Source organism: Helicoverpa armigera, chromosome 22, assembly GCF_030705265.1.
Source record: "Helicoverpa armigera isolate CAAS_96S chromosome 22, ASM3070526v1, whole genome shotgun sequence".
Taxonomy (NCBI): Eukaryota; Metazoa; Arthropoda; class Insecta; order Lepidoptera; family Noctuidae; genus Helicoverpa; species Helicoverpa armigera.
In genome coordinates this window covers 7,711,502-7,729,194 of record NC_087141.1, presented here as the reverse complement: position 1 = coordinate 7,729,194, position 17,693 = coordinate 7,711,502, and the positions used below count along the sequence as shown (strand labels likewise).

At 37.7% G+C, this 17,693-nt stretch overlaps 2 protein-coding genes across 5 annotated transcripts; both read left to right on the top strand.

Moving 5' to 3' along the window:
- Window positions 1-492: 492 nt before the first annotated feature.
- Window positions 493-6,585, top strand: LOC110380204 (luciferin 4-monooxygenase). 2 transcript variants are annotated; one of them, XM_064040410.1, is made up of 12 exons: window positions 493-659; window positions 1,147-1,307; window positions 1,577-1,784; window positions 2,068-2,260; window positions 2,471-2,593; window positions 3,056-3,230; window positions 3,684-3,815; window positions 4,376-4,504; window positions 4,857-4,941; window positions 5,102-5,247; window positions 5,769-5,934; window positions 6,404-6,585. In XM_064040410.1, exons 2-12 carry the CDS (start codon window positions 1,158-1,160, stop codon window positions 6,529-6,531), a joined length of 1,635 nt encoding a protein of 544 aa, XP_063896480.1. In that variant the 5' UTR covers window positions 493-659; window positions 1,147-1,157; the 3' UTR covers window positions 6,532-6,585. The 2 variants fall into 2 exon arrangements, with proteins under 2 accessions (XP_063896480.1, XP_063896481.1); XM_064040411.1 differs by lacking the exon at window positions 493-659 and having other exon boundaries at window positions 1,168-1,307; window positions 1,593-1,784; window positions 6,404-6,584.
- A 3,818-nt stretch (window positions 6,586-10,403) lies between these two features.
- On the top strand, window positions 10,404-17,650 carry LOC110380201 (luciferin 4-monooxygenase). 3 transcript variants are annotated; one of them, XM_064040408.1, is made up of 12 exons: window positions 10,404-10,520; window positions 11,536-11,699; window positions 12,094-12,301; window positions 12,791-12,986; window positions 13,322-13,444; window positions 13,814-13,988; window positions 14,462-14,593; window positions 15,468-15,596; window positions 16,087-16,170; window positions 16,418-16,564; window positions 16,805-16,970; window positions 17,442-17,650. In XM_064040408.1, exons 2-12 carry the CDS (start codon window positions 11,550-11,552, stop codon window positions 17,567-17,569), a joined length of 1,638 nt encoding a protein of 545 aa, XP_063896478.1. In that variant the 5' UTR covers window positions 10,404-10,520; window positions 11,536-11,549; the 3' UTR covers window positions 17,570-17,650. The 3 variants fall into 3 exon arrangements, with proteins under 3 accessions (XP_063896478.1, XP_063896477.1, XP_063896475.1); XM_064040407.1 differs by having other exon boundaries at window positions 10,420-10,604; XM_064040405.1 differs by having other exon boundaries at window positions 10,421-10,600.
- The last annotated feature ends 43 nt before the right edge of the window (window positions 17,651-17,693 follow it).

Here is a 17,693-nt window from a genome sequence, read left to right as displayed (position 1 = left end):
TGATCATCCAGCTACTCAGCACATTTTAGATCTAATTAGTTGAAGTGGCAATGGGCAGGCCATATTGCTCACAAAGCAGATGGCCGATGGGGTCGAAAAGTGCTGGAGTAGAGACTACGGACTAGCAAGCGCAGCGTAGGACGTCCACCAACAAGGTGGACAGACGACCTTATAAAGGTCGCCGAAAGACGCTGGAAGCAGGTCTCCTCCAACAGGTATCTGTGGAGATCTAAGGGGGAGGCCTATGTTCAGCAGTGGACGTCCTATGGCTGAGATGATGATGATGATGGTGATATCTAATTATGCAGCTAGATAACAGCACAACAGAACATTACAGCATTTAAGGTTATTTAATTATTCATCGAACAAAAATATCGGAACCCACTTAATGTGAGAACAACACACTCCTAGCAGCTTTTTTTTCTTAGATAGTCACGATTATAATTTGAAAACAAACTTACATAATATAAATGCCAAATGCCACACATTGATTCAGAACACTGAGTACGGCACAGTAGTGCCTAAAGTCTAGAAAATTTTGTAATTATCAAAGTTTTTGTTTTAATATATTTTTATCAACAGTGATTATTTTATTAATTGCTTCTGTTGTGCAAGTGCATACAAGTTAATTAAAGAAATATTTTAGCGTGAGTTAATAGGTAATACTACTAATTAGTTATCTTACTTTGTTATTCATGTATTTATTCATTATAGTTTTTTTGTGTTAATAGTGAGGACTTTGGTAATAATCTGTGATACTAGTGGTATTATTGGTGTGGTGGTAGTATTTTATTTTGTTTTATGAAACGGTACATTTTGCGAAATATGAGTACGAATATCTGATTCACATAGATGTGCCCACGCAACTTCATTGAACTTTATCTTCTTTAATTTAGGAGACTAGCTCATGTCGGTTCAGCTCCTTCCATTTACGTCTATTGAGTGCCAATTATTAAACTTTCTTGTACTTCACATTAAACGATTTCCCCTTATTATTAAGGTACCACCTTCATCTGTCGGTGCAGCAAGGAATGACAGACTTTCACTGACTAAAACACACTTTTGTTCCTCCTGGACCCTTTTGTGTACCAAAGGCAGGCTTCAGATTATATGTAGCCTTACAATGAATACATTTTGATCTTTCAGAAAAAACGACAATGGCTAAACGTCCTTTCGATTTAGTCCATTTTTATATGAATGAAGTTGGAGCTCGATTAGTAGCGAAGACTGGGATCCCATCAGACAGACACCATGTTGGGAAACTCACTCTGCAGGCTTTGAAGGAAGATCCTGACTTTGTACTGCAGGTGAGTTCAAAAATTTACACTAATATTATAAAGCTGAAGTGTGTTGTTTGTCTGGCAGTGTTAGTTCTAGAAATTACTGATATGATTTGAAATATTCCTTCAATATTAGATAGCTTATGAATCGACGAAGGCTACTTCACAGCTTTCACCTGGATGCACAAAGTAGTTTAAACGGGACGCAGGTGAAACTGCGGGATCAAGCTAGTGAAACGTATGATGATTGTATATTTTTGGAAACTAAAGACTAATCCATCGTTTCTGTTCTATACATTGATGGGGCAACAGGAGAATCAGAAACCAACGGCTCAGTGTTAGACAGGAGCATCCGATGCGCCATCTCTCTCACTGCGCTGGGACTGAAGAAGGGAGATGTCATGGTGCTCATGGGACCAAACCATTTAGACTTCTGTATACCTCATAACGCTGCTCTCTATCTTGGCATCATGGTAGCTTGTATTGATGATACTTTGAATGTCAGTAAGTATTGTCAAAAAGGAGATATCCATAGTGGAAGATTTATTTCTTGCCCCTTTTTTTTTCCGACGTCAAAAATCATCAAATGACCCCTCCCACTGTGGGTTAGCAGCGGTGAGGGAGTGTCAGACTCTTACTGACTAAAAACCGTCGTGTTCCGTCATAGGCCTTTTGTGTACCAGGGCCGCGGTATCTCTTTCGAACAACCCGCAGCATTTCTTGGCCCTTCTAAGGTGACAAAGATTTTTAAAATTATTCAAAATGATCACTCCCCTCAATTTTTCAGACGAATTAAAAGAACTATTCCATGTGAATATTCCAAAGATAATCGTCGCTCAAAGCGTAAGGACATCAGATATTGAGAAGGCATTAAACCTGGCTGAAGTGGACGCCAAGATTGTGACCTTCGATGAAAGTAACCATACAACATTGGCACAACTACTGGAGGTGTCAAATAAGAAAGCGATTAAAGATTTCCAGTAAGTAAATACATATGAAATTGATTTTGAAAATCTAAGGGCAGAAACCAGAAAAAGACTTCGTGCTTGCATTATTCCATCCTGTCCAAACACAGACAATCCAAAGAAAGTCCTCATAACTCCGACATGAAAGATCAAAAGATTCTTTCAACTAATTCCTTCAACTAATTCATTACTTCTGTATCCCTAACTATGTTTACCCAATTTCAGAGCAACAGACTTCGACCCTGAAGAAACGGTAGCTTACCTGACATCAACCAGCGGTACCACAGGAGTGCCCAAGACAGCTATGCTGACACACAAGAATATTGTTTTCGGTGTACCAAACATGTGGTTAGTAAATCCAATACTAGTAATCCCAATTGTAAGGTTAGTAACATAATTTTAATTCTGGCAGAGATCATCGTTCCTTAAGGATGAGACCAAGAAAATGTGGATGCTAGGTTCCACTCGCAGTCACTCACATCAACTGAATAAAAAGTAAAGGTTTAGACATCTTAGATTAATAACGTCACAAACAACTTGAGAACGTTGAAACGCCTAGTAGGCTTTTTTTATAATAAAAACAAACTTCCACCCGCGGCTTCGCCCGTGTAGAGTTCGGTTATATAGCGTTTCCAAGATAATTCTTCAAAAGTCCGGGATAAAAACTATCCTATGTTTTTTCTCAAAGTCAAATCTATCTCTGTACCCAATTTTATGAAAATCAGTTCAGTGGTTTAGACGTGAAAGCGTAACAGACAAACAGACAGAGTTACTTTCGCATTTATAATAATAGTAAGTATATATCTTCAGGACAATGTTCGAAAAGTTCCCCACACCAACAAGACTGGTGCTGGTGATCTCACCAGCGCAGTGGCTGTCAGCTGGCTTCCACTACCTGTTCTCCGCAATCCTCAAGTACCCGCGGCTGCAAACATCAGCACCAGTCACTCCCGATCATTTTGCTGACCTTGTTAATAAGTATAAAGTAAGTAGTTCCAAGTAGATGTAATATAGTAAGAAGCAGATAATAGAATTGAATATTTCTACACCAGCAACGGTAGTATATATGAGAAACTGTTTTGTATAAAACAGTTTACAATATTACAGTCTTCCAATATTGTAAGACCTGAATGTTATTACCATATACTTAGAAATAAAAGCTATTCCATTCTATCCTATACCTGGTCATTTCAAGGTCTGACGATAGGGCAAAGTATTGTAAAAACCAGCCTGACTTCAAATAGGTCGTCATATATCGTGGTATGTTTTAACTACATGGAAACAATTTGAAAGAACCAGTGATACCGGTTCTAAGCTGATGCATCGTAGCATTTGTTATTTTTTCCAAGACTTTCAAGTGGATTTAGAAAATTACACACTAAGTTTTATAGATCGACAGATTAGTCTCAGTATACTAATAAAGATATTTCTTCTGCAGCCTACCTACGTAGCAATGAGTCCTAATCTGATGACGACGATGATGGCTCAAGCTAAATGTGACTTCACCTGCTTCGAGCATGTCATACTTGGAGGTAGCGCTGTGGCCCAAGAGCTGGTGGAAGAAGTCAAGGTAATACATATTTTTCTAAGACAGTTGTTACGGGTAGTCAGAAGCCAGTAAGTCTGATACCAGTCTAACGAAGAAGTATTGGGTTGCCCGGGTAACTGGGTTGAGGAGGTCAGATAGGGCAGTCGCTTCTTGTAAAGCACTGGTACTCAGCCATATCCGGTCAGTCTGGAAGCCCACCCCAACATAGTTGGGAAAAAGGCTCGGAGGATGAGTCGTTTATGTTTTGATAGGCTGATGTATTTAGCGTAAGAACTAATAATCCAAAAGGAACAAAAATGGATATTAAAAGTCTGACATTCCGTTTTGGTGCACCAAAACTTCGAGGGGTCTTCTATTGATTTCCCATCAACAACAAAGGGTAATTTAGTTACAAATATACAACATAGTAAACGTGTTCCATTCGCTCAAACATCGAAGTATTAGCTTCCTTTAGTCCAGTTTAATCCTTGAATTAGTTGCATAGTTAGCAATTTTGTCCTGAGCCAACGAGCAATGATGCCAACCAATGATAATGAAGCAATGACAACCACTGTAATAATTTTATTTTTCTTCTGTTACAGCAAATAACGAAAACGGAAAACGTATACAGTTTGTACGGTATGAGTGAGTTGAGCGGGCCCGTCGTGCAGCACGAGTACCCACCAGCTCCAGGGTCGAGTGGCAGACCTATTGGTAGCGTAGCATTAAAAGTAAGGACCTTTTCGTAAGCTTAAATTCCGATCCACGCCTCAGCTACGCACGTTTGACGGCAGTGACCATGCATTTTAAAAACGTGAGGGTCCAAAGGCTCGCGCATGTACCAAAGCGAAACACCCTCTGCGTGCTCTGTCACTAGCGCATGCTAACTTTCCAGCTACATGCACCGTGAAGATGCACTCTTTATTCAAATAATGAAAACGCTCTATTATATTTCTTCTATAGATCTGTCTGTCATAAACCGATTCGTTGAACTCACGAGAGAGTTGCATGGGCAACTTTTCGCTTCCAAAAAAACATCGATTCTCTGCTCATCTCATTTACTTTACTGATTATCTTTTGCAGATAGTGGATCCCTCAACTAATGAAGATATTACGGAACCCAATATTCCAGGTGAATTGTGGGTTAAAGGACCCAATGTGTTTAAGGCTCGAGCAGACCGGATGCGTATGCGTAACCACGCGCGTAGTCACGCGCGTAGTTACGGCGTAACCATGAGTTGTAATGTATGGAAATGTATGAGACAGGCCACACCGCTTGCGTAACGACGCGCGTGTCTACGTTACGCAAGCGGTGTGGCCTGGCCTGGGATACTACAACAACCCGGAGGCAACAAAAGAGACATTCACAGAAGACGGCTGGTTAAGAACAGGTGACATTTTATACAGAGATGACTCGTGGAACCTGTTCTTTGTGGAGCGTTACAAGCTGCTGCTGAAGTACAGAAACCATCAAGTGAGCACATAACTTAATTTATTATTAAGAGGAAGACTTAAGAAATGTTGGATGGATTGCCTGAAAGATGACATGAATAGGAAGGGGGGGAGTGTCATTATGACGAATTGGGAACAGGGCAGGAGGAAGAAGAAGCATAATCCTAAACAGTAGTCTAGATCTTAGTTAGTATATCGCCTTTCAGATGGTTCACAGTACAAATGACAGATCACAAGTGAAGGGGCGGGCAGCTACTATTTAATTTTATTCTCTCTCTATGCATTCAATTTCAAGCATCCAAACAAAACAGAGAGCTCTCCCTGGCCAGAAAATGACAAAGGGTGCGATTGTTTCAAATAATGTAAAATTAAAATCAAAAAGAGTTTATTCAAAGTATTCTGAAAATCAGCACTTTTCGAACATCAGAATGACATTAGACAGTCCTCAAAAACCACATCCTATGTATTATTACTGGGAAGAAGAAGTGGTGCAACAAACTCCCTGGCAATACGTATCTATAGTAAGTCTTTATCCTATCGCAGGTATCTCCAGCGGAGATCGAAGAAGTAATAATGAAGCACCCTGGCGTGTTCCACGTGGCGGTGACAGGGATACCTGACAAGGAGTGCGGGGACCTGGTGGTGGCGTGCGTTGTGCCCAAACCTGGCTGCAGCCCCACCGCGCAGGAGATCAAGAACTTGGTTAAAGGTAAGAAATGCATGATTCAAATGAAGAAGTGTTTTTAAACTCTGGCTATTGACGGATCAACCACTCACGACCCTCGACGGACGGGACTCAGAAATAAACCCTGAAGAGAGAATTTCATGATATATCGTTTCAAACAAAGTAAATAGGATAAAAATGTGCAAGAATTAGAACACCATGTAAGAGTCGGTCATTACGAACAACTGAAATTTTCCCTCTTCTCCCTTGAAAACTGACAGCTGTCAACTGGTCAAAACATTCAATAATCTTTATCTCTGCTTTACACATGATGTTGTAAATTATGAAAACGAAAAATGACTCCTGTGGCTACACCACTGAAAACCACTGAATGAATTAGGTTATTTTTTTTAAAGTCACCATAGAATATCATAAAGAATAGAAGATAGGATTTAATAATGTGATAAGGTACGACACACCCGATATGATTGACTGAAAAAATGATTTTTCCCAGAATCACTGACGGACTCGAAGCAACTGAGAGGAGGTGTGATCTTCATGAAGGAACTGCCGACGACCAGCACTTCTAAAGTCAACAGGAAGAAACTCAAGGAATTGGTGCTGACTTTGAAAAGGGAATAAAACTGTTACTTCATTTAAATTGTATGTACTTAGAAAAATTGTTACAGTCATGATTAAGTAATAAATAATTTGATTGGCATTAAAGTCGCTTGATTTTAGGGTTCCGTACCCAAAGGGTAAAACGGGACCCTATTGTTTTCTCTCCTCTGTCCGTCCGCCCGTCCGTCTGTCATCAGGCTGTATCTCATGAACCGTGATAGTTAAAGTTGAAATTTTCACAGATGATGTATTTCGGTTGCCGCTATAACAACAAATGCTGAAAACTAGAATAAAATAAATATTTTGGGGGGCTCCCATACAACAAACATTTTTTTTTGCTCCTTTTTGCTACGAAACCCTTCATGCGCGAGTCCGTCTCACACTTAGCCGGTTTTTTTGTATCTAATGTGTTACGTCCTAATCTATGATTTTTCTAAAGACGTAAGTACCTGAAGATACTCTTTGTTCTGTCATTGACAAGATTAGATATAGAACTAATTGTGCTGTTAGAGGGGTACTAATCAATAACAATAAGAATCCCCCCAAACTGCAGACTAAAATGTCGGCGGATAGATAGCCCGATACTTATCAAACTTTTTAGATGGTCTGATACCGGCTGGATACCCTTGTCGTTGTAATGTGTACTATACTACCTCTCGTTAGCGCAATGGTAACATTGTCGGTCTGCCGAACTGATGCTACCGAGTTTGATTCTCGGTAAGGTCATTATTTGTGTAATAAGCATGTGTGTTGGCTATGGTCTGGGTGTTTATCATTATGTATTGATTTATTGTTGTTGAGTAAGCGCCCATAACACAAGTGCTAAATAGCTTATGGTGGGCCAGAAGTTAAAAGTTGTCCAGATCCAGGCATACCTACTGATTTATGAGCTTGTAGACCGACTTTTTAATCACAGTTAGCAGTGACCGGGATCTCTTAATATCTTAATTCCTTTGAATGTGTGAAGACTTCCCTTAGAACTAGAATAATACAGTTGATTCTGTGATTGTAAATTCATGTTTTAATGTTGTGACGAAACTTGAAACGTATGATGTTTACCAGTGAAGACACAAACAGATAGTAATATCAAGTTCTTATATAATATATTTAAGATAATAAAAAAGATTGTGTGTCATGATGACGAAGTAGACTAATTAGTTTATACACGATGACGTATAAATTACGATCACAATCATGTACACAAATATTATGTACTATATAGCCTCTGCTAGCTTTTACATTTGCTTCCCGGCGGAACTACTTCCCGCATCCAGATAAAAATAATATTTTTTGCGCAAAAAAGGAACCCCATTTTTTACGACGACAAAATCATCAAATTACCCCTCCCGCTGTGGGTTAGCAGCGGTGAGGGAGTGTCAGACTCTTACTGACTAAAAACCGTCGTATTCCGTCGTAGGCCTCTAACTCTTTCGAACAATCCCGTAGCCCTGGCAGGCCTTGGCCCTGCTGGGCCCCGCTGCGGTTGCTGACATCTCTTTGAGGAACGCGTGGAAGACCGCGCGCCGCCGACACTCGTCTGTTATCTATCTAGACATGAGCGATGAGCCACCCGAACTCACCGCCCACAGACGCCTACGGTGGCTGGGAGTCTACCTGGACCAGCGCGGCGGCCGGGATGAGAGGTACGAACTCCCTGACGTTCCACCGCCTCCTTCTCGAGCATGACTGCTTCGCACAAGGAGGCGTTCGAACCCAATCAATTCTATATTATATAAGGTATTTTTCATTGTTTTTTATTATCTACATATATCACCGGATACATGACCACAAAGGACTTATGATTTTAAGTTTTTACACGACTAGTCCAAAGTCCAAAGTTCGGTATTTATCCGAAAGTGTACGGACCAAAGGTCTTCCTAATCTTTCTATTTCATAAGTACCTATAATAAAAATAATATGTAACATTTTTCCTAAATATTACATCAGTCTGCTTTTTGATGATATTGATATAACTTATTTAACTAATATTATAAAGAGAATACCTACTTTTTGTTTGATTGGTTGTACCCTATACACCATGAAACGAACCGATTTGAAAAAATCTTCCACTTTTGAGAAACTGCACTATTGCCAAAACTATATGTAAATCCACGAATCACCTTCACAAATGGAGTATAGGTACCTGAATTTCGTAAGAATTTTATAAATAGACAGATTTACTACATCCCTACTAATATTATAAATGCGAAAGAAACTCTTGTCTGTCTGTTACGCTTTCACGTCTAAACCACTGAACTGATTTTAATAAAATTTGCTACAGAGATAGAGTTGACTTTGAGAAAGAACATAGGATAGTTTTTATCCCGGACTTTTGAAGAATTCTCTTGGAAACGCGATAAAACAGAACTCTACTTTGGCGAAGCCGCGGGCGGAAGCTAGTGTACTATACGTAACGGAAAACTATGTGCCTACCATATAATAACATGTACTATATATGTATATGTATGACATATACCTGTATGACATATAGGTGTATTATATTTTTAAATTAACTAGTAAAATTATTATTATCTAAGTCTACAGTTAATTATTATCTATTAGATAATACTAAACACAATAGATTGATAAGGTTCATACATACATTTTCGTACAGAACAAGTTATTAGTTTATCTACTTGTCTCATATCTAATTATAAATCTTATACGTGTTTGTGTCAATATAATAACCTTAGGAATTAGAAAAAAAAAAATGCGGAATGGAATTTTTTGTCGGATTTAATTAATGCAAAGGTTTACTTTTATTAAGGGTCCCATAAAATGGAAATAGTAAAAGAAAGCAAGCAAGAAAAACAAGAGACTTTCATTATATATAAAAAAAAACGAAAATATTTAAAAAACGGATTTAATATTGAAAGGCTATGAGATGAATGTCGAATATGCAAAAACAAGGAATACTATTACTTAAGTACCTAATAATAGAGTAAAAGTAAAGTTCTTTTGACAAATAATACCTTTCTTTTTTTAATTACATAGATATTTAAAGAACTACATATATATTTACATTCAAAATTTAAATTATCCTAGTAAAAAGCTAAAACTAAAAAGCGTCCAAAAATTCGTCCCCATCGCTGTGGACTGGGAGCGTGCCCAAGAGACTGGCAGCATTACCTCGTTGGATCGGCATGCTTATCCTTTGACCGAGGTAATAGCCAGCCTTTTGGCCACGAGGAGCGTCATAAAATGAAATTATACATATTTTAATTGTCATTTCTTATTTTATCTAAAACACGTCAAAAAGTGCACACGGTTCACGATGATTCTATTATATTTTTTTTTATCTCTGGTAAGACAAATAGGACTGCGATAGGCTGATGATGATGATGAAGACAAATAATCTCTAAATATTAATTATATAATCAGAATCTGTCATCTTTACTAACATTACACAATTTTTAAGAAAGTACTGGGCCGGTTTATAAAATAACTTCATGGGATATCACAAATAACCGCTCCCGCTGTGGGTGCAGCGTGAGGGAGTGTCAGACTCTTACTGACTAAAACCCATCATGTTCCTTCTTAAGCCTTTTATGTACCAGGGCCGCGGTAACTCTTCCGAACAATCCACCGGCCCTTGCAGGTTTATCTTTAACCTACCTACTGTATTCCTCAGTACCCCTCAGCTATGTACCTTCAGTTTAAGAAGGAACATGATAGGTTTTAGTCAATGAGTCTGACACTCCCTCACGCTGCCAACCCACAGGGGGGTTCATTTGATGAAATCCCATAAAAAAAAATACTATTGTGCTATAGTTATAGCTTATATCGAATACTTGATAATTTTCCTCACTAAGCAGGTGAATCCGCGAACAAAAACAAGTCTATGTATTAGGTACATATCTAAGTAGATAAACAGAGTAATAGGTACTGAGCGTTAAACATCTATTATAAATACATTGTACAAGGCCGGTTTACATACTACAGTCGTGTTTGATATCTCATGTGTGTTAAACATAAGTAGTTTGTGTTTTGGAGCTAATAAACAAATAGAGGTAGATAATTTAGTGAGCAATTTTAATTATATGTAACGTGTTGAAATAATTGAAGATCTAGTTTTTCGTGTGTTTAAATTGTAAGTACCTATGTATAAGCATTGTTTTTATTTATTCAAGTTTAGTTTTTTTTCTTTGTGTGGGTTTAAAATATTTTTTAAAGTAGGTGAAATGGAATATATGTATTTGTGCGAGTTGCTTAATTAAAAGTTTAGAAAATTAGAATTTTTAATTGATAACTTTTTTTTGTAATTATTTTGTAATTTACATCAATCGACAATTTTAATTTTAACATCTTTTAATGATTTGTTGTTTAACAACAAATATAATATTTAAAAATGCCGTCATCCCTAAAAGGGATCAGATTAATGATTTATTATTTGACCAAAGTTCAACATACGATAGTAATCCGATAAACTAAAATCCGCTGTCTAGTTGGGTACCATAAATTCAATCAAAGAACAATCAAAGATAAAAACTAAAATAATATCGATAGAATAGTATAATAAAAATTATAATAAAAGTTAGATTTTTACTATACTTTTTGTATGTAGGTAGATGTAAATAAAGTTGTATCTACATTAGGTATGTTATTAATAAACAAATCGGGGGTAGAACAGAAACAGATTTGATAGAATGTAATTTCAATGAATGAATGATTTTTTTTTGTCTAAAGGTGTATAAGCAAGGTGTGTACTCGTGTGTACCTAGTAGGTTCAATACCTAATATTTAGTTTCTCCTTTAGTTTAATCTACACTAATATTAGCATAAAGCTAGGTATAGTGAACTAAGTATGTTATGCTATAGAACAAATTCTGCAGATTCTCGCCAAAATGTTTGTCTTTACAGAACAAATAGCTATTTTATGCACGCTAACATAATAACAAAAACATTTCTTTTGGCACTTTTTAACAATTAACCAACTCCACAAAAAGGAGGCTATCAGTTCTAATATTTTTTTCTTTTTTATATAAATTCTTTTTTTATTTCATTTTATGTTTTTTATTTTTTCAGAAACAAACGCGACCATGGCTAGACGCGCGTATGACGCAATTCACCTATACATGAGCGAGATCACATCTCGTTTGGTGGCGAAGACTGGGATCCCGTCAGACAGATACCATATTGGCAAGTTGTTCCTGCAATCCTTGAAAGAAGCTCCAGACTTTGTGTCGCAGGTATGATATATTTTGTTCATTGTTCAATATACCTATCATTCATCAGTTCACAATAATCTTAGTTCCTTAATTAAGGACCTCGTTCGACCTCATTCGTAGAGTTAAGCAACGTTTGTTGGTGCGATTGGTCCGTTAATAGTTGAGCATCTTGTCATGAAGAATTCCTCCGTTTTCGGAAGGCACATTAATTTGGTTCCGATTGTTATTTAATAATCTTTGGTAGTTGTTACTGGGTTGCACAGTTTACTGGCTTGAGGAGGTCAAATGGGCTCCGCTTCATGTACCTAAAACACTGGCATTCAGCTGCGTCCGGTAAGATTAGAAGCCAACCCCAATATGATCAGCCAAAGGGATGGCAGATTAGATGAAGTTCGGTTATGATTTAATATTTCAGATCGATGGAGGCACAGGAGAATCAGAAACCAACGGTTCAGTGTTAGACAGGAGCATCCGATGCGCCATCTCTCTCACTGCGCTGGGGCTGAAGAAGGGAGATGTCATGGTGCTCATGGGGCCGAACCACTTGCACTACTGCATACCACATAACGCTGCTCTGTTCCTTGGTATCATGGTGGCTTGTATTGATGATACCTTGAATGTCAGTAAGTAGTATTTTACTTTTAACTTCTGCTAGCAGTATCACCCGTGTCTTGAAGGATTTTTTTCTCAGGAAAGTTTGTCTTCAGAATACCCACCTATCTCAATGCCACGTCTCGATCGCTTTAGCCATTTTAGTGTGAAAGCGTAAATACAGACAGACAGTTATTTTCTCATTAATGATTGTTGTAAATCTTATCAACCAGATAGATGTTGCTACGCCAGATTATTACTTTTTAAGTGATCTTATGATCATATCTTTATAGTTGTTACAGATTTCAATGAGTAGTAGATATATTTTGATAATTATGTATTACCTACAATACAAAAATATAGTATGTTAGTATTCTATGCTCACCGGGATGGTATTTGAACTTCTTTAACAGTCTCTTTGGACAGTCAGTAGTCAGAAAGTCTTGTCTGGGTAACTGCGTTGAGGAGCTCAAATACTACTACTGCGCTGACTAACATTTTACTTCAACTTGACTTTTCAGATGAACTGCAACAATTATTTCACACAAATCGTCCAAAAATAATTTTCGGTCAAAATAAGAGGACGTCGGATATTGAAAAAGCAGTAGATCAAGCTGGAATAGCCGCTAAAATTGTGACCTTCGATGAGGGTGACAAGCATGATACACTGGCTAAACTATTAGAGGTACCAAATAAGAAGGCGATAGAAGAATTCAAGTAAGTAAAAAACTTAAAACATCATGAATTGTGTAAACTAAACGTTAAGAGTACCACAGACTGCAAACTTTTAATCCGCCTATTTCTTGCAAACATAAATCAGTATGAAGATGAATGGTAGTACGCACATTACAAAGATCAGGTATTTAGCCGGTATCGAAACTACTGAAAACTTGGATTGGAATCAAGATATTCTTAAAAAAAAATTGCCATCCATCGGGCTAGCTGCAGTAGTCTGCAGTATGTCGGTACTCTTAACGTATAGTTTACATAAACATAAAGTAATAATTAAGTTATTCAATGACTAATTTAGTTCATAAACGTGTATTTTTCAGAGCAACAGACTTCGATCCAGAAGAAACGGTAGCTTACCTGACATCAACCAGCGGTACCACAGGAGTGCCCAAGACTGCCATGCTGACACACAAGAACATTATTACCGGAATGCCTTACATATGGTAAGCAACATTACACATATCAAAGAAGGTACTGATAGGCTATAAAACAGCTATGAATAATATTGGACCAAATATATCACACTATCAGTTTCACCTACGTCTCGTGGAAATTTTTCAAATCGGTACAGCAGTTCTTAACTTTTTATGAGCCAAAATTACTCTTCAGTTTAATAAGTGTTGATGAAGAACCTATATAAGAGGTCAGACGTCCTCGAGAATATTCACAATAATTAAACCAATTTTTTAGGAGCCACAGGAGGATTAATTCAATATCATCATCAACAGCTGTAGAGTCTAACTATTTCAAAGAACCTTACCTTGTAATACGCAAAATCAAAAGCCAACTCCCATTACAAAAAATCTTTTCAGGACCGTCTTCACAAAGTTCCCGACGCCAACAAAGCTGGTCATTGTGACATCACCAGGGCAGTGGCTGTCTGCTGGCTTCCACTACCTGTTCTCTCCAATCCTGAGATACACGCGGTTGCAGACATCATCTCCAGTTACCCCTGAACATTTCGGTGATATGGTTACTAAGTACAGGGTAAGCAACAAAGACTGTTACCATCTGTCTGATCAGCATCAGCCTTTTTTTTATCGTCTCACTGCAGGGCACAGGCCTCTTCTTGTACACTGAAGGAATAATCGTTAATCACCGTGCGTGCTCAAGGTGGATTGGCGATTTTAGACTTTAAAGTCCAGGTTTGCTCTATATGTTTGCCTTCACCTCTACTCAGGCTTGCTGTCCAATATATACTTAGAAAGTACATATGTATAGCTAACTAAAATTTTTATTAATACTTAGCCTATCCTTAAATCGAACCTTCCACGATTTGTTGCCATAACAATATTCGGAAAGTCATCTGTACTAAGGTGTCTCTAAAGATCTCTTATTTGTTTATAATAGGAATGCAATTTTGCAATAGTGGCTTTGTCACAAAAAATAACCTCATTATCAAGCTGATATTTTGCATTATGTACTTTAACTGTATTAAAATAAGGTTCTTTCTTCCACAGCCTTCCTACATTATAATAAGCCCCAACCTGATGACCACCATGATTGCGCACGCAAAATGTGACTTCACCTGCTTTGAATGCATCTTTCTTGGAGGCAGCGCTGTCTCTCAGGAACTCATTGATGAAATGAAGGTACCAAAGTAAATTATATTGACGATGAACATACATTTAGAAAATAAATATTAAAACTAAAGAAATATTTACTAACTCAGTCACTCAATCACTCAATATTAACTCGATCATTACATGGCCGATTTAAAAAAAATCTTTCACTCTTGGAAAGCTACAATCTTGCCGACTAATATATGGGATGTATTTTATCCCGGTACGGGGAGTAGCCCTAAATAAATGAGGGTTTTCTAAAATGGCGTCCACCAGGTGGCGCACTGAGTCGTCAGGTCCAGGTAACTGTCAAAGTGCTTATCTTTACTATGAATAGTGAACGATTTTAGTGGTTTTTTTTTATTTTATAATTAAAGCACTGCATTATTGTTTTACTATTGAGGTTGAGTAAATAAAAAAAACTAAATCATATTGTGTTAACAAATTTTTCAACAAGCTTTTCCTTAGTACCAGTGACTTTTGCACCCTCTCTCTTAGCTCAATTTTTAGTTCGGAAACCTTATTCTGACCGTAGTCCATAATAAAATCAATAACACTTCCAATATAACAGAATTTCAATAAACAATAAGTTCGGCACCTACAATTCCATACTATTTGACAGCTGTTTGGACCAGACGCATACGTGGCGCCACCCGGTGGCAGAAAAAATTTCAAAAACCCTCATTCCAATGAGCTCAATATTCATCCTGCGGTTCACCGTAGTCAGAGTTATTACTGACCGTCCTATTATTTTAAACTAGATGAGAATGTCCCATCCATATTTACTTTGATTGTTCATTGACCACGTTCATTGATACAAGTTAAATGATCTGTTCGCAAAATTGTATGACCTATTTCATTATTGTACGTTTGGAAGATTACAATTTTTAACTTTGTGTTTCAGAGAATTTCGAAAGCGGAACACGTATACGGTGTATATGGCATGAGCGAGTTGAGTGGTACTGCTGTGCAGCATGACTATGACCCTCTACCAGGATCCAGTGGAAGACCTATTGGTGCTGTAGAGTTGAAAGTAAGTTCCTATTTTTTATGGGAAATCATCAAATGACCCCTCCCGCTGTGGATTAGCAGCGTGAGGCAGTGTTAGACTCTTTACTGACTAAAAGCCATCATGTTCCTTCTAAAGCCCCTTATGGATCAGGGCCGCGGTAACTCTTTCGAACAATCCCGCAGCCCAAGGTGAGTACCTCATCTTGCACAGTAAAGTAGGAATGTGAAATTTTCACGCTTGATTTCTTAAGAACGGTATCAATAGTGTAAGTGACCTGATTTCTAATCTTTACAAGAAATCAATAGTTCTATAGATCCCATACATCCAATGAAAATCTTTCACCTATCATTGGATGGACAAGGATAAAAACACGGGTACTCGGCTGCATCCAGTTAGACTGGAAGCCGACCCCAACTTTGAATTTTTTAAAAGGCTAGGCAGATGATGATTTATGATAAGGACATACTACAAAAACTTTGTACTGTACTCAATAAAAACTTTTCTGCTTCAGATAGTGGATCCCACAACCCTCCAAGTTATAACTGAACCCAATGTTCCAGGAGAATTGTGGGCGAGAGGACCCAGTGTGTTTAAGGTAAGATTTTATTTTATCTACTTTTCATAATGGTCGCAGATTTTAAAAACTTGACATGTTCTAGTGACAGAGTGTTCTTAAATCCGTCAGAAAGCATCTGATGTGGAATGATATTGAGTTCTGAGAATCTGTTGTGAATCACAACAACGTTAAGCAGATACAAGTGATAGTTTCTGTGTACCTACTGAATACAATACTACCTAAGTACACCTTTAAAATGTTTAATGCTATAATTCAAAACTTATAGGGATACCACAACAACCCCGAAGCCACAAAAGAGGCGTTAACTGATGACGGCTGGCTCAGATCTGGTGACATCTTCTACAGGGATCACTCGTGGAACCTGTTCTTTGTTGAACGATACAAGCTACTGTTGAAGTATAGAAACCACCAGGTGAGATAATTTATATATAACAAGTTTCTTCAACCTTTCGTCTTATTGCAGAGGATTTTTATAGCAATAAAAGCAAATACCAAACCAGCGTTATATTATTTAGGCTCATAAATGTAGTTATTTAGACTAGACCTTCAAACAAAAAGGGTTGTTAATTCTGACAAAATATTGCCTTCGCGTTTAGAAGGTTGTAGGAAGGTCAAGAAAATAACATCATTAACGAACGAAATCATACTACAGGTATCACCTGTGGAAATCGAGAATGTGATAGCCAAACACCCTGGAGTCTTCCAAGTGGCGGTAACAGGGATACCTGACAAAGAGTGCGGGGACCTGGTGGTGGCGTGCGTTGTGCCCAAACCTGGATGCAGCCCCACCGCACAGGAGATCAAGGATCTAGTCAAAGGTAAATAGTAGCTCTTTTGGATAATTATCGCAAATCTACATCAACCCATCGAGCTGGTGTGTGAAATATGAGGTACGGGTAGAATCTCGACGACCTAATTTAAAGTTAAATTCTTAATCTTAAATAGATAGAATAGATAGTATGAAATATGTCGAAAATGAAAATTGGGATATTAATGTCCAGGGCTATTGTATATATGTTAATGATACATTACATATGTAGATCACACACGACACAAGCATTTGCGAAGACACAGGTGCACTCCCTTTTCCTTCACTCTCATAGCCCGATGGCGTCGCAATCCGACACGACTGGAGAGAGATCACAATCGGGACCGACATTCACGAAATCGAACAATTCATGAGGATGATGATGATACTACTACTACTACTACCCTTTGTTTTACAATCATTCTTTACTATTACTGACTATCCCTAGAATACTTTGTCTTAAGCTTTTTTGTTATTTCAGAATCGCTAACAGACACCAAGCAACTAAGAGGAGGCGTGATCTTCATGAAACAGCTACCGCTGACCAGCTCCTCGAAAACAAACAGAAAGGCACTTAAGGAACTGGCACTAACTTTGCCAAGAGAATAGTATTCTTAGCTAATATAATTATTAATTGTAATGTAAATAGTATCAATGAATTATTAAATAAATATTGTTTTTATACAAAATAGTTTTTTTTTATTATTCCGATGAATGTTTGATTTTAGGTACA

Excerpts from the sequence above, each read along its gene's own strand:
- LOC110380201 (XM_064040408.1), top strand. The coding sequence starts at position 11,550 with ATGGCTAGACGCGCGTATGACGCAATTCACCTATACATGAGCGAGATC. Across the intron at positions 11,700-12,093 it reads CTCCAGACTTTGTGTCGCAG|ATCGATGGAGGCACAGGAGA; the intron begins GTATGATATATT and ends TTAATATTTCAG. Across the intron at positions 13,445-13,813 it reads ACCGGAATGCCTTACATATG|GACCGTCTTCACAAAGTTCC; the intron begins GTAAGCAACATT and ends AAATCTTTTCAG.
- LOC110380204 (XM_064040410.1), top strand. The coding sequence starts at position 1,158 with ATGGCTAAACGTCCTTTCGATTTAGTCCATTTTTATATGAATGAAGTT. Across the intron at positions 1,785-2,067 it reads TGATGATACTTTGAATGTCA|ACGAATTAAAAGAACTATTC; the intron begins GTAAGTATTGTC and ends TCAATTTTTCAG. Across the intron at positions 3,231-3,683 it reads ACCTTGTTAATAAGTATAAA|CCTACCTACGTAGCAATGAG; the intron begins GTAAGTAGTTCC and ends TTTCTTCTGCAG.